Source organism: Dermochelys coriacea, chromosome 13 (assembly GCF_009764565.3).
Source record: "Dermochelys coriacea isolate rDerCor1 chromosome 13, rDerCor1.pri.v4, whole genome shotgun sequence".
NCBI classification, from domain to species: Eukaryota; Metazoa; Chordata; order Testudines; family Dermochelyidae; genus Dermochelys; species Dermochelys coriacea.
The window spans coordinates 4,130,522-4,145,475 of record NC_050080.1 but is presented as its reverse complement, the minus strand read 5'-3'; the positions used below and the strand labels follow the sequence as shown (position 1 = coordinate 4,145,475).

At 45.6% G+C, this 14,954-nt stretch overlaps 1 protein-coding gene across 3 annotated transcripts in view; it reads left to right on the top strand.

Moving 5' to 3' along the window:
- The window catches only part of ARFRP1 (ADP ribosylation factor related protein 1), an 18,938-nt gene extending 3,984 nt beyond the window's left edge, over nucleotides 1-14,954 (top strand). For 2 of the 3 annotated variants that reach the window (XM_038369760.2, XM_043496078.1), the window contains exons 5-8: nucleotides 1,635-1,716; nucleotides 2,300-2,370; nucleotides 12,361-12,461; nucleotides 13,999-14,954. In XM_038369760.2, coding sequence (XP_038225688.1) covers nucleotides 1,635-1,716; nucleotides 2,300-2,370; nucleotides 12,361-12,461; nucleotides 13,999-14,086 — 342 coding nt within the window. In that variant the 3' untranslated portion in view covers nucleotides 14,087-14,954. Of the gene's footprint in view, nucleotides 1-1,634; nucleotides 1,717-2,299; nucleotides 2,371-12,360; nucleotides 12,466-13,998 lie in introns of those variants that run through there. The other variant, XM_043496079.1, reaches the window with a different exon arrangement.

Sequence of the window (14,954 nt, the reverse complement as noted above, 5' to 3'; positions counted from 1 at the left end):
GGGGTAAAGTAGCAGGGGGACACCCTCTCTTCCCCCGCCCCCCTTCCGCACAGCAAGCAGGAGGCTCCCGGGGAGCAGCTCCAAGGTAGAGGGCAGGAGCAGCACATGGCAGTGTGGGGAGGGATAGCTGAATTGCTCGGCTCTTGATAGCCTGCTGGGCTGCTGCCGCACAGGGAATTTAGGGGAGTGGGGAGCTAATGGGGGGCTGCCGGCCCACCTTACTTCCAGGGCCCCACCACTAGCTCCAATGGGCTGCTCTTTCTGCAAGCAGTGAACAAAGCAGGCAGCTGCCAAACAATGTTGTAAGGGAACATTCCGCAACTTTAAATGAGCATGTTCTCTAATTGCTCAGCAACGTAACAACGTGAACCGGGACGACTTTAAGTGAGGAGTTACTGTAGTTTTACAGACACTAACTACTTCTCACAGCACCCATGTCAGGTAAGTACCACTATTCTCATCCCTGTATAACAAGTAGAGGAAATTGGGCCGGAGCTTAATTAACCCAGAAGTTATGTGCAGAAGACCACAGAGAGACGTGGTAGTCTAGCTTGGATAACTTCTTAAAAGATATGTTATAAAGTGTAAAATAGGGATATTGATAGTGACTTTCATTATGTAGTGCTTCTCATCCATAATCTCAAAGTGCTTTACAAGAGCTAGGTATTATCGCTCCAACAGGAGTTACGGGTTTGATGCAAAAATTATTGGGGAAGCTTCTCTTGCCTGTACTAGAGGAGGTCAAATAGTCCCTTGTGGCCGTAAAAATCTATGAAAGCCAGTATTAGTACTTAGGAATTTTTGGCTTGACCATGCCTCTTGGTTATTACAGCACTGTGCAAACGTAATGTCTGTAACTGTTATCAGCACCAGTCTCCATCCCTAAGAGCCCTGCGTGCTGGGCACTAACCTCTCCAGCAGAGTCCTGTGTCCTGTTATAAGCTACATTGTCAGGAAGAATTATTACATACCCTTCACAATAGCATCTGGCTGCTGTCCAATGTAAAATTGAATAAATGTACCCACAGGTCATCCAAATAAGCCATCTTTACTATTGGGTGTACTTTGTGTCTGACAAATGGATCCTCATAGCTGCCAGTTCAATAGTTAACAGAACACTTGACTAAACACACTTTGTACCATGCTCTAAAAGCCACCCAATCCACACTGCGGTGCTCTGTTGGGTGAGGCCAGCTCAACAGGTTCAAATCTGTTTCCTGGAACAAATATAATGAGTTTTGTCATCTCCATGTAGCCCTTTGTGAATTTGTGCACATCTGAAAACATCCGCGCAGCTGAGTACCAGTGTCAGGCTCTGCTTAAGAGAGCCTGTGGCACTGGACTAGCAGAGGGTACTGTAAGTCAAGATTGAGGTGTATTGGCAGAATTCAGTAGGAGGCCCACAACAGGAGGAGCAGGCAGTGCATCTTACCTGTCTGGATAGAGGAACTTCGGCAGATCTGCGTAGATGGAGCTTGCAAAATCAACTGCTGGGACCGTGCCTGGCTCTGGCTGTTAGATCTTGGTCTGTCTCTTTCATGAGTACCAAAAATCATATTAAATTCACATCAGCGTTGAAAAGACAAGCAAGCATCCCCAGCTGTTAGAGACTAACACCTGTGCTGTGATTTCAGTACTATGCTGAATCCCATGGGGTCATCTATGTTATCGACTCCACTGATGAAGAGAGGCTCTCAGACTCTAAAAGAGCTTTCGGTGAGTACGCTGGGCTTTTACCTGTAGTTATGTCCTTATCATTATATCCTGTGAAGACTTCCTCTTATTTCAGTCAAACCTCTTCCTGCTACTCTGATTGAAATATACAGTTGATTGTATTATGCATGTGACCACCTATGTGCATATCATGGCTTGCATACTTTGCAGGTATATGTTTTGAAATCAATGAGGCTATTTGGGCGTGTTGCATTTTCTGTCATTCAGACATTGTTATTGACAAAACCTTTAGTTGTAGTCGCCTTTAGTTCTCTTGGATCTTTCCTTGGTCTTCCTTGTCTGTCAGCATTTTGTTCCTTATTCCAAGTGTAGCAAATTTTTTATAACAGGTGTTAACCTATCTAATTAATACCTGCATAAAATACTCAGTTGATCAAAGTAAAGGGTGAAAGTTGTGATGTTTTTGTGCCATGACGAATTTGGTTCTAGGTTTGATCAAAGTAAACAGTGATGCACGTGGTGCTTTTCACTCCTGTCTGTCTATCCAGCCAATGTAATTTTTGTATTTGGAGGAGTCTGTGTGTTCTAGAGTTACCTAAACATTGCCTGTTTCTGTGCTTTACAGAGAAAGTGGTCACCAGTGAAGCTCTGGAAGGGGTTCCCATACTGGTGTTAGCTAACAAGCAGGATGTAGAGGTAAGATCATCTCCTGAGGTTCCACCCCTGTAGATTGTGTTCTCAAATGAGCAAATGTCTTGCATATTATTTTAGCTTAAAAAGGTGGGCCGTGTATTCACTCTGCATTTGTTTCCTGCTCTTAGGCTGAGCAGTGGCAGTGCTTTCTTGTTATTCAATATAATTGCTGTGAATTTAATTTTCAAGTATTTTCCTCTCTCCCCTCTCCTCCCCCCACATTGTAAAATAACTCTATAGCAAATATTTCCATCTTTGCAGTAGCTGTCGTGTACTTTATGTGAACACCAACACAGTACAGGGCTGGTTTTTTTTAAATATTGAGCTAATACAGCTGATCCAATTTTTGATGAGTAATGAAACCCAGTGAAATACGGTGCTCATGTAATCTCATACCGGTGTGACAAGTCACGGGATGAGATGCTCTCGTTCTTCTTTCCTTGAACCAGACCAGCACTACTCAATGAGACAGTCTCTGCTACAGTTCTCCTTTGGAAAAAGCTGTGAATGGCAGAAGATGCAGCCTGTTTTTTCTTGGGTTTATAATTTCAAAACTCTCTTGGATATCTAGAATTACGGAATAGACCTACTATAGTTTCAAATCAGATTGTGGATACTGTTTGGGTGACAGTTTGCTGTTTTAAGGAAATGTAAGACTTCTATCTTTCCTTTTTGCATATGGTCTACCTGGAATTCCAAGAGCTGCAGTAACATCTGTCATCCTCTAGAGAGAGCCAGATACATTTTAATAAAAAAGGAGGACTGGTGGCACCTTAGAGACTAACAAATTTGTTTGAGCATAAGCTTTCGTGAGCTACAGCTCACTTCATCGGATGCATCTGATGAAGTGAGCTGTAGCTCACAAAAGCTTATGCTCAAACAAATTTGTTAGTCTCTAAGGTGCCACAAGTATTCCTTTTCTTTTTGCGAATACAGACTAACACGGCTGCTACTCTGAAACCTTTTTAATTCATTTTAATAGGCACTTAAGTATTTCAATACCAGCTCCCTGGTCTATCAGGTCTCGTATCCTGCTTCTGGCAGTAGTCGGTACCTGATGCCTCAAAGGAAGTTAATGCCAGCTGCCCTCTGCCTCTGAGTAAAGCAGCTAGGTAGATCCCTCATGACTGTGACATACCTTTCTGCTCCCTGAACTGATCACTTGATGCCTTAGGGGATTTGATTATTCTTATTTTAGAACATTGGTATAGATGTTATCGCTCTTTTAAATGTAACCATTTTTAAAAAAATCTAGCCCTAATCAAGAGGAAGCATGATCTAGAGCAGGGATCAGCAACCTTTCAGAGGTGTTGTGTCAATTCTTCATTTATTCACTCTAATTTAAGGTTTCGCGTGCCAGTAATACATTTGAATGTTTTTAGAAGGTCTCTTTCTATTAGTCTATAATATATAACTAAACTATTGTTGTATGTAAAGTAAATAAGGTTTTTAAAATGTTTACGAAGCTTCATTTAAAATTAAATTAAAATGCAGATCTTATCAGTTTAGTGTGATCCTTGCCCTGGCTTTTCCTTGCTGAGTTTTCCAATGTCTGGCATGTATTTGGATACTTTAAGCTGCACACAAGCTTCTGAGTGATCAGTTGTTAACTGGCTCTAAGAGGGACAGAGGACAGATTTCATGTGTGAAAATACCTATTCACACAGGTATGTGGATCCAAATGCTGAAAGCATTGCAAATGCAATTTTCTTCAGACAGTTAAATTTCTTTGTCAGGGACATCCAGCAGGTCAGAATAGAGGCCTCATGATCTCTCTCAGTAGCTTCAAGTGCACTCCGCGGATCTCCAAAATTTGCCCACAATTCTGAGCTTTTTAACTGAATGAGCTTCATTTTGAAATCTTCAATACCCATCCACTGAAATACAGACAAATCCAAGTCGCTTTCGTTGAACTTTTCAGGTTTAATTAGAAAAGAAAGCACTGGGCCAAATTGCTGGAAATCTTGAAATCTGTCAGAAAATTCTGATTCCAGTTCTTGTATGTACATTCTAATCTCAATGTCAAATACAGTGCACTGTTCCATGTGGAGTGATAGTGATGTAAGCAGCAAATCGGGACTTAAAAATATCCCAGTACAGTGGCACTGGAACAATTTTTAAGGTGGGGGTGGTGAGCTATGTCCCTTCTTGCCCCTGTCTGCACCCCTCATTGCCCTAGGCTGGGGCCAGCTGCGGAGTGGGCTGAGTGGGGCCAGCAGACGGAACCCCGGGCTGGCGGCCAGAACCTGGGCAGTGTGAGTGCCACTGAAAATCGGCTTGCATGCCACCTTTGGCACACATGCCATAGGTTGTCTACCCCTGATCTAGAAGAATTAGTATGGGGTCCGAGTGCCAGGGCCTCCTGAATTCTAGCTCTAGTTTTGCCACTGACGAGCTCTGTGACTTGAGGATGTCGCTGAATCTCTTATTTCAGATTCTCTATGTGTAAAAGGAGCTGCTTTACTGTGGGGAAACTGGAATATAAACTGCCATGAAACACTGTAATTTACACCAGGGCCCCCTAATCCATTTCCATCTTCGCTCTCATATTCAGCCACTAACAACCAGTCATATACACTGGTTCCAAGAACTGTTCCAGTTTGCCCTGGCACTTCAGAGTAACAGCATTTGGCATTGTCAAAAGCATAAAATGCAAGTTCAATGCAAGTAGGCTGCACCGGGCTCACCGGGGTGTGGAACCCCACCGATGGTACAATACATCTTCTCTTAATATATTCGATGCATATTCAGTGCTAATTCTGAAGATTCAGATCAGAACTTTTTGCATTTAGACTGGCTGAAGACAGACTGGTTTGGTGACAGAGCTATGAAACCTCACAGTTTTCTCCCACAAAGATATTTCAAGTGGTTTTGAGTGGGAATTCCTAATGTTTAGAAAAGTTTACATTTTGTTTTGCTTATCTTAGTCAAACCTGCATAAATGTGAGCTTATGCCCTTTTTCCTATGTGAATGGGGTTATAAAAATATCAGTGTCATGGGGAAAATTATGGGCCTGAAACTTCATGCAAAAAATATTTTATTTTGGAAAACTGTGACCTGCCCATTTATAACATATGCTGAGTATGGGCTTTGGTATGTAAATCTAGGGAGATGTGGTCATTGCAAGGGAATCATGTGTCATTTCTGAAAATGAAGTCTGAAACCCCAGAGCTTTGGAGAGCCCCCGGTTTTTTTTTTTGTGGTTTTTTTTTTTTTTTTTCCTGATAGGCCTTACAGAAAGAGATGGGAGGAGTATTGGTGGATAGTTGTGTGTTCATGGAGTTTGGTGATCTTGCCTAGTAGTTGTTAGTGGTGCAGAATTTAGGAAATTTGCCTCTTCCTGCCCCTACTGGCAATTCCAATTTTGGATAATACCTAGTTTATGTAGCACTTTTCAGCAGTGGATCTCAATGTGCTTAATAAAGGAGGCTTGTATAAATAGTCTCATTTTATGGATGGGAAACTGAGGCACAGAAGCAGTGACTTGCCAAAGGTCAGCTAGCCTCTCAGGGGTAGAGCCAGGAATAGAACCCAGGTCTGAGTCCCAGGCCAGTGCTGTATCCACTAGGAAACACTGCATCCCTACTATTTTAACCTCTCCATAAAATAAGATTATATTCTAGGAAGCCAAGAATACCATGGCAGATGGGGTATGCTGGTCATGCATTTTCTTTTCTTTAAATGTTTCTCACAGGCAGGGTTGCTGCCCATCCTGGAATTAGCAGAATGATCCCAATCTTATTCCTATCCTGCTAGTCAGTTGCTCGTGAGGAATTTTAAGAGCCCATATTTATTTCAAGAATATTCCCGACACTTTGGCTCTGCGACATCACTGTCTTTTTCCAGTCGAGGATGTGAAAATAGACAGGGTCTCTACAGGTGGAGCACTTCCCCTGGAGCCCTCTCTAGATTCTTCATAACAGGATTAAGCCTGCTCCTAAGATTTAAAAGCAAGACCATTCTGGGAATGACTGTGTCTTGGAAACAGCCGTTGTTCATAAAAGGGATTTTATGGAATTTACTGTTTATGGAGTGTTGAGGTGCAGATTTATTCCTCAAGTGAAAACAGTTTCCCCAGTTGCATGACTTTTTGCTTTGAAATAACTAATGAATGTGACCTTTCCAGAGCAGTCTTTGTGTGGGTTGTATTGTTGTAATGACATGCTATCCTGTGTGCTCACTGATCAGGTTTCCATTACTTTGTTCAGATGGTTTTACATCAGAAACAAAATGACATTCTAAAACATCTCTTTACAAGTGTGGGGGGAAAATAATCTTAAACTATGCTGACGTTCTCTCCGAAGCACAAAACATTCAAATCTGTCTGGCCGAAAGGAATAGTTTTCAGGATCCCAATTCATGCCTTCCTTTTGGAGGCTGCAATAAAGCAACTGCTCTGTCAAAAGTGGTGTATCCTTGTATCCCCGACCTACTGCTGACCCCGCTGCTGTTTTTCATCTTGAGACAAAGTGTGATTAAATCCTCAAAGCAGATTCTTCATCCTAGTGCACTGGCTGCTTAATGTAGTGAGCATAAACCCTGCCTTGGTTTTCCTCTGACCTGCATTTCCATTGAGGGTCAATGATTGCCTGGTTCTATAAGTCACAATAAGTAACCATCATTGGAGGGGCAACAAGAAAGAGAAGTGACCAAAATAGTGTAAAAGTTGTTCCTAGCCCCCTGGATGACTACAGCATTCAAAACTACTATTGAGGTGGAGCCTCTCCAAGTTTGTTCGTGCCATGAGTGGTGAAAATATCTTCCCCACAAGTCCTTCGTAGAGATCTGGACACAGTGAAGTAGTCTGACGCTCTGGGCCTCTACATCACAGCACAGAAGGGCTTCCAATGGCCAAACATGTGAAGTTAATAGATCATGGAGAATGGCCACCCGTAGGGGGCTGGTGTGCGTGTCCCTTGGAACTACAGTGCTTTTGAAAAGCCTCCAGGCTGGCTATTTTGCACTGGACAGAGGGAGCAGCAGTGAAGATTGCTCTTTATTTCTCATCCTGCCTTCTTTTGTTCTGGCCAGTCCTCCAAACCCTGTGAGTGGGAGCCTGGGATATCTTCTGAAAGCCAAATCAGTTTCCAGCTTATAGTGAGTCTAAGGCCATGTCTACACTACCCGCCGGATCGGCGGGTAGTGATCGATCTATCAGGGATCGATTTATCGCATCTAGTGTAGACGCGATAAATCAATCCCTGATCGCTCTGCCGTCGACTCTGGAACTCCACCAGGGCGAGAGGTGGAAGTGGAGTCGACGGGGGAGTGGCGGCCATCGATCCCGCGCTGCGAGGATGCAAAGTGATTCGAAGTCTATCTAAGATGCGTCAACTTCAGCTACACTATTCTTGGTAGCTGAAGTTGCATATCTTAGATCGATTTCCCCCCCCCGCCCGCCATAGTGTAGACCAGGCCTAATATCAAACTAACCTGGTGTTGTAGCGGTGTCCACTGTACCACCCTGGTAAGGGTCAAGACTGTAAAGTCTTGTCCCTTCGGCAGGGGTTGGATGAGAGAAGTCACCACACTACTATTGAGGCATTGCCTCTCTGTTGAGCAGTAGCAGATAGAAGCCAACAAGCATGTCCTCAAGAAGTGGAGGAGAAACCAGTGATGCAGAGTCTGGCTATATTCCAAGTGTAACCTATTGACTATATTGACACACATACCAGTCCTAGATGCCAGCAGTCTCTTCTTTCAGCAATCTCAGCCCAGCATCAAAGCATTATTCCCAGGGAGCAACTCTGCCTTTAGAATTGACTCGAACCAGAGCCCACAGCAGAGAGTAAATGCTCCTGCTTTGCACACCACTCCCTCTATCCCAGAACCTTAGGCAGCCACAATCTAACACGAGTATTTCTTCCAAGACAAAAGTTGCTTGTGCACAGAGAAAAAGAACTTGGCAGACTGATTGTAACAATACCAGTAGGTGATGCCTGCTGTAACAATAGTGTGCCTTACTGGCCTGTTTGGATCGGTACAAGTGAATTCATTGAAGTTGGTACACCTTGGACCTAGCTTGCTGTTGCGGTACAGTTAGAACGCTTGGGGTTGTGATGATGTGTGGGCTGTTGATGTACCCACGCTAGAGGGATGGGGGAGATTAAAGGGGGAATATGCAGTTGAGAGGTAAAAGCCCCCTATTACTTAAGACCTAGATCCTGCCATTCAGGAGAGTTTCTACAGATGGGGGTGGCAGAGGTGCATATGTGCATATACCCCCTCTGCTCTATCCCAAAATACCAGTTCAGGCAATAGAACTGTTCTCTCCCCTGAGCTCCAGATCGTAACACAGAGCATCCTACAGGGCCCTCTCACCTCTTCTCTTGCATCTTGCTGCTCCTTTGACTTTTCAGAATCTCTGAAAAATTCCCAGCGGATGTTATAGCGAAATGAGTCAGTGCTCTGTGCTACCCACAAGCCTTCCGTGGGGAATCTGATGTAGCTTATCAAAACATGACAGGCTGAATGTTGTCCCTTCAACTTTGGTTACGTCAGAGGTTTTAAGGTCCAGCAACTTAGCACTGCAAAGTCGCACTTACCACCAAAAAAAAAAGTCATGTTACAGTAAATACTACGCATTTCCTAATGGGCATTTCCTAATAAGCAGCATAAGCAGCATCTTCATCTTCACTAGTACTGATCTTGGCCTGAATTTCCATTTGTCAGGAGGTGATTAGCTCTGCCCTTCTCTTTGTTCAGTGAACATTGTGCCTGAGAGAATGCCTACAAAATCTGTAGGGGCGCAATCATTTCAGTGTGGTGGTATCTCACTCACCTTCCAGACCCTCTGTTTTGAGTTCTGCGTCTCCAAGGGCCTAGTCTAACTCACAATGCAGTTAGGGTTCGAGTGAGCCACGCAACAGGTGACTGGACATATCGTATTTACACGTTGCAGACGATTAAAGAAGCAGAGAGTTGATTGTTATGGCTCCACGGCTGGCGAACTGTAGCAAATGGTCTAAGCCAGGGGTCTCAAACTCAGTTTACCTTAGGGCCAGTGCCAGTCCCCAAATCCTCCCAGCGGGCCAATGATTTCACTCATGTTGCCCTGAAACCGCCCCCCAAAACTCCACCCCCCACCTGCCTAAGGCTCTGGGAGAGAGTTTGGGTGGGGGAGGAGGTCTGGGGTTGAGGATTGGGGTGTAGGCTCTGGGAGGGAGTTTGGGTGCAGAAGGGGTGAGAGGTTGGGCTCTGGGAGGGAGTTTGGATGCTGGGTGCAGGCTCTGGACTGGGGCAGTGGGTTGGGGGTGGGATGGGCTGGGGATGCAGGCTCTGGGAGAGGGTTGGGGGGAGTGTAGTGCTTACCTGGGGCTCTTGGGCGGGCTGGGGGGCCTCTGCACACTGCTGCCCCCAGGCACTGCCCCTGCAGCTTCCCATGGGCTGCAGGGGCGCTCGGGGTGGGGGCAGCGCACGGAGGAACAGCCCAGGGCTGCAGGGAGGGGCCGGCAGACATGTGGAGTGAGCAGGCAGAAGCTGCTCAGCTCCACTGCGCAGCTGGTGCCCTGAGCGGGATGCATGGTGGGGTGTGAATGGGGGAGCACCTGGGGGCGGCAGGCAAGGCCAGAGGAGAGACCCGGCCCCAAAATCGCTGGAGCCCTGCGGGCCACATTGGGGAGGTTCTTGGGCTACAGATGGCCCGTGGGCTGGGAGTTTGAGACCCCTGGTCTAAGTAGTACAGTGAATTTGTACACTCACCTTTCGCTGCTGGAAAGTAGGAGTTCAAAGCCCAACTTGGGGCACAAGAGAAAATGGTTTCCTATTAGTCCTGGTTGGCTCACAAGAAATTGCTCAACTAGCAGTCACTGTTCAAGTGCAAGACAGGGCTAGAATAGCAAGGGGGGGTGCACAAGGCCACAGTCCCTACCCAACTCTGCCAATGCCCCTGAAACGCATGCTAACCCTGGCTCCAACTGCCAATAGCCTCTTGCTTTCAAGAGCATTGAAGAATAATGTTACTCCCTTCCAGCACTCCTCCTCAGAGGACTCACCTATGTTAACCATGCAATGCCTCAGTGCGCTGCAATAGGTATCAAGGATCATTAGCCCCATCTTGCAGACAAGGAAGATAAATTTAAGGTCTAGCCTTGTAGAAGATGGATTTTCATCTGGCGGGCACAATCTGCACAAATTATACCAGTAGTGTTTTTTTTCCTTGTCTGCATTAATTGTGAGTGCAAAATCCTTGGGCAGATAAAGTCCTGATTTGCTCCTTGAACAAGATATTTAACTGGCTCAAAAGTAGGTGTGAGCCTGTAACCAGCTGCAGGTTCAAACTGTGCTTGCAAAGAGGGAGGCTGGGCTAATGCCTAGTTAAAAATAAAGCACTGAAATGACCTGTCCCAGGACTACTAAGCGCATCAATGTTGGAACAGGAATTAGAGCGTATAAGATCCCAGCTCCTAGACTTTTGCTTAGGCCACCACATGTTGTCATCACATCTCCTCTTTTTCACCCTCCTGCTCTAATTTAGAAATGTGGAAACTCTGCACCAAATCATTTCCTGTGGCTAACATTCATGCGTACATTAATCACATTTTAATTAAACTTCTCAAGTCTGTTCAGGTCTTTTAGAGGCTTTTTAATTAATCACTGCTGGTTTCTGGAGCCTGAGCTCCAACTGTCTTTTGCACAAACATGTAAGAAAATGTCAATGTGGTGGTTAGCAAGCAGGACACAGATAATTATGAGATCATGGCTTTCCATTGACAGACAGGCTGTGTCAATGAGGGAAGCCAGAGGGAAAATTTCAACAGCTACGCTTTCATTTTACCTTAACGCGTTCTAAGGTTTCTGTAATGTGTCTGATTAGCAGTGACGGGAATGACACTTAGAGAGGTGAGAAATATGGGATTCCAGTGGTGCCAGGAGGAGGGGAGAACCAAAGTTCTCTTGCCATTCTGACTCGAGAGGTTGTAATCTGAAAGCCTGATTCATTAGTCTGATCAGGGTAAAGCTTCCTCATGGCAATGTTGTGTCGGGGAAGATTAGGAGCAGGGTAGGTCATGTTGACCTCCTCTTCTTTTTATTCACTTACATGTTCTAAAATTCACTCCTCCTAGCAGTCTGGGCATGTGGACAAGGTACCTGCACCCAACAACTGGTCAGCCTATGTCAACCGAGAACAAACTGACCCAATGGCATAGAAAGTATGCAGGCAAAGCGAGTTTAAGAATCACGGGCCCACTAACAAGAATACACTACTCCCTGCCAGAAGAAAAGTCTAGGGAGGCCACATCAACTGATGGAAATGTTGCAGAGACGTGAGCTGAGATGACATTTGAGCTGTTTTCTTTGAGTGCTGCTAGTGCACTCGGTGCTAAGGAAACACCATCTCTTTCCCAGGGTCTGCTACAGAAACAGACAAAGTGGTTCCTTTCTGTCTAGGATTCTGGCCGGAGCTGGGGTTGGTGCAGGCCCCCTGTTGAAGTGGTTTTGGAAAGGCTTTGTGAAGTCCAGGTGTTGTAGGGAGTGATTTGGAGGAGGGGGGCTTGTTTGGTGGATGGGAAGAGGAAGTCTTTCCATGCACATGGGATGGAAAAGGATACAGAGGGTGCTCTGCTTTGTACTTCAGTCCACAGGGGATATCGTTCTGTGTCGCTAACTCATTGCACAATTTGGCATGACAGTTTCTGCCTCTGAGAGGCCTGTGCCTTGAAGAGCCAGGTTAACGTACCTAAATAAAGACGTGTCTGAAGCTAGTGAGGCCATTTCTATACTTTCAAAAACATTAAAGCTCACTCCAAAGGCTAGATCGTTCAGTTTCAGATGGAAAGAAATAAAGGTGATGCTGTGATGCTCTGCTTAGCGATGGTCAGAGAGCAGAGTTCAAGTGGAGCACCCTGGACAACAGCTGAAAACCTCTCTGCTTTCAGTAGGAGGTGGAATACTGGAAACTGCTCTGGGCACAGTAGGATCCATTTCAGGAAGGTGGGCCAATGATCTCTATTGTAGCATATGAGGCTTATGTTTTATGGCTTCCCTTACAGACCTGTCTGTCGATCCCTGACATCAAGACAGCGTTTAGTGACTGCATTAACAAAATTGGGAGGAGAGACTGCTTGACGCAGGCCTGCTCAGCTCTCACTGGGTAAGTGTGGGTCTGGACAGTGTCCTGGGGCAATACTGCCGCAACCGAGCGTACGTTGCTAGTGTACGTTGCTAGAATGAGCTAACCATGTGCAGGGTGCTCAGAGAAGTGGGGCAGGGAAAGAAGGACAGCATTGTGGGCCTAGGGATTTCTGTGCACATTGCTCATCTGCACTAGGAGCAGGAACCCTCCCTGGTTCATGAACTTGCTCAGTGCTATAGGACCTTGAGACTCTGGATTGTGCAACGGTTGGTGACACGGCTTTATTGCCTAATGACGCAGCACTATGATCTCATGACGCAGCACCATGATGCATGAGTTAACTTTTCCGCAAGCCATTTTCCACAGAAAACCAAATGGGAATATGACTGCATTTGTGACACTGGCAGTGGGAGGGGTGGGTGGGAGTCTGTTCTCAGAAAAAGAGAAGTAACTACCCTCTTGCCATCCTTCTGGTTTCTCAGGCAGGAGGTGTACTTACATTTCAAAGTAGATAGGTCTGAGAACAATACTGCAGCATGAATGCACAGGTGACTAAGGTGCTGCTTGCGGTTAGAACAAGGGGGTAGAAGTCAGGTGATCGCCCAGTGTAACCTTGGGGGAAAAAAAATCACTTCACTTCTCCAAATGTTGCCCTCCGTACCGTGGGGCTAACAGTCACTACCTGCTTTGTATAAAGCTCTTAGGATGAAAAGTATTACTCTGTATAAATGAAAAGTCGTATTATGAGTGGCTAAAAAAGGCTACAGTGCAGGCTCTGAATCCAGTTCAGATCGAGCATACCCTGCCAGCTTTGGGTAGTTGGCAGCAATGCCTTGCAAGCCTACAGCAGTAATACCAGAGAGAGCAGGAGAAAAGAACCTTCTCAAATAGGAGAGCTACTGATGTAACCCTTGCACAGAAGCAATTTCCACCAAGGAGATGAACAAAAGCTTGGTATCTAGGTGATTCCTGGAGCAGGAATGGGCGCCAATAGCCACGTGAAATGTAGCCTTTCCAGTTTCCAGAGTTGTGCGCAAACACTCAGATCTCTGCGGAATTTTCTTCCCAAGTGGTGTTCTGAGTTTGGGGTTTGAACTAATAGAAAATTAATTGAGAAATTCAAATGGTGTTGAAGCCTGGCAGAGCTGTGAGTACCCAATCACAAAGGGGGGGCACTGCAAACTGGACTCAGGTGAGTCTGGGAGGTTTGCAGACCTGGGCATAGAGCTGGCCAGACATTCAGAGTAAAGTCCCTGCCCTGCTAACGTTGAGTGATTTGAGCCTTTCACGCAGCCACTAAGTACCAGCAAATTGGATCTAAAATATGGTGTACAAGCTGGGACCCACATTAAAAGGCATAAATGGGGAACTGAAGAGAGGAATATTTTTAAAATTTGATGCATACAACTGAATCCTGTTCCTCAGATGCGTGAGGAGCCAGTGTAATAATCCAAATGAAGGATTGCAGGGAACAGAGAGAACTAAACATGCCGGGGTGGGTGGTAGGCATGGCATGGCGGGGGCCGTGACTGCTTTTTGTCTTGTGTTTCCTCAGCAATGGGGTGAACGAGGGAATTGAGTGGATGGTGAAATGCGTGGTGAGGAACATTCATCGGCCCCCCAGGCAGAAGGACATCACGTAAGAAGGTGCTGGGTAACTGAAGCCTGGACAGCTTCTTCCCATACAGACTGCTCTCTCTACAGAAGAAGGTCCACAGGACTCCTATTACACCTGATTCTTTCGTCATTTGTTTGTTTGTTTTGGAGGCAAACATTCTTTTTTCTCTATCTAAAAGGAACTGTAAGAGCAAAGGATTTGGACTAGGAAATGTTTCTAGCGTTGTGTATTAATCCCTTGGCCGGAGAGCGCCCAGCCTTCCCAGGTACTGGGTGGTAACTCACGCTGCGGCCAGGCTGTTCAACTGCAGGGATTTAGAGATTTGAACTTCATTGCTTTAGGCTGCGGGATGTTATGGTTCTTGGGTTCTTAATCTAATACATGCTAGAGGCCAGTTCATTGGGTTCTCATGTTCCATTCACTGATGGAAGCTACTTCCAAACCTTAATTGTATCAAAGGTGGTAGCTCTGTGTGGGTGAAGGACAGAGGGGAAAGGTCTGCACTTCACCACCCCAGTGATCATTGGAGGTGGTGTTACTGGCCTTATTTATGCAGTTGTTAATGCAATGGTTAGGGTCAATGTTGATTATAGTTCTATTTCCACTGTGGCAAAGTGAGCTGTGACTTTACAGTACTGCAGAGATGGAAGCCAGCAGCTGCATGATGGCATGTAAGCTCACAATGGGCTATTTTAACTGGAAAATGACCTTCAGAAGTGTCGCCTCGTGTTGATTGTCAATAGCACTATTGTGCTATCTATCTGATTTGAGAGAATACCTGGTGTCTGTACTGTAATTAGGAGGGATTGAGGCCCTCTGTATGTGTGTTCCAGGATGAAAGCTGTGCCTGTAAGCTGGGTGGGATAAGTATACAATAAAGCTTCATGCTGCTC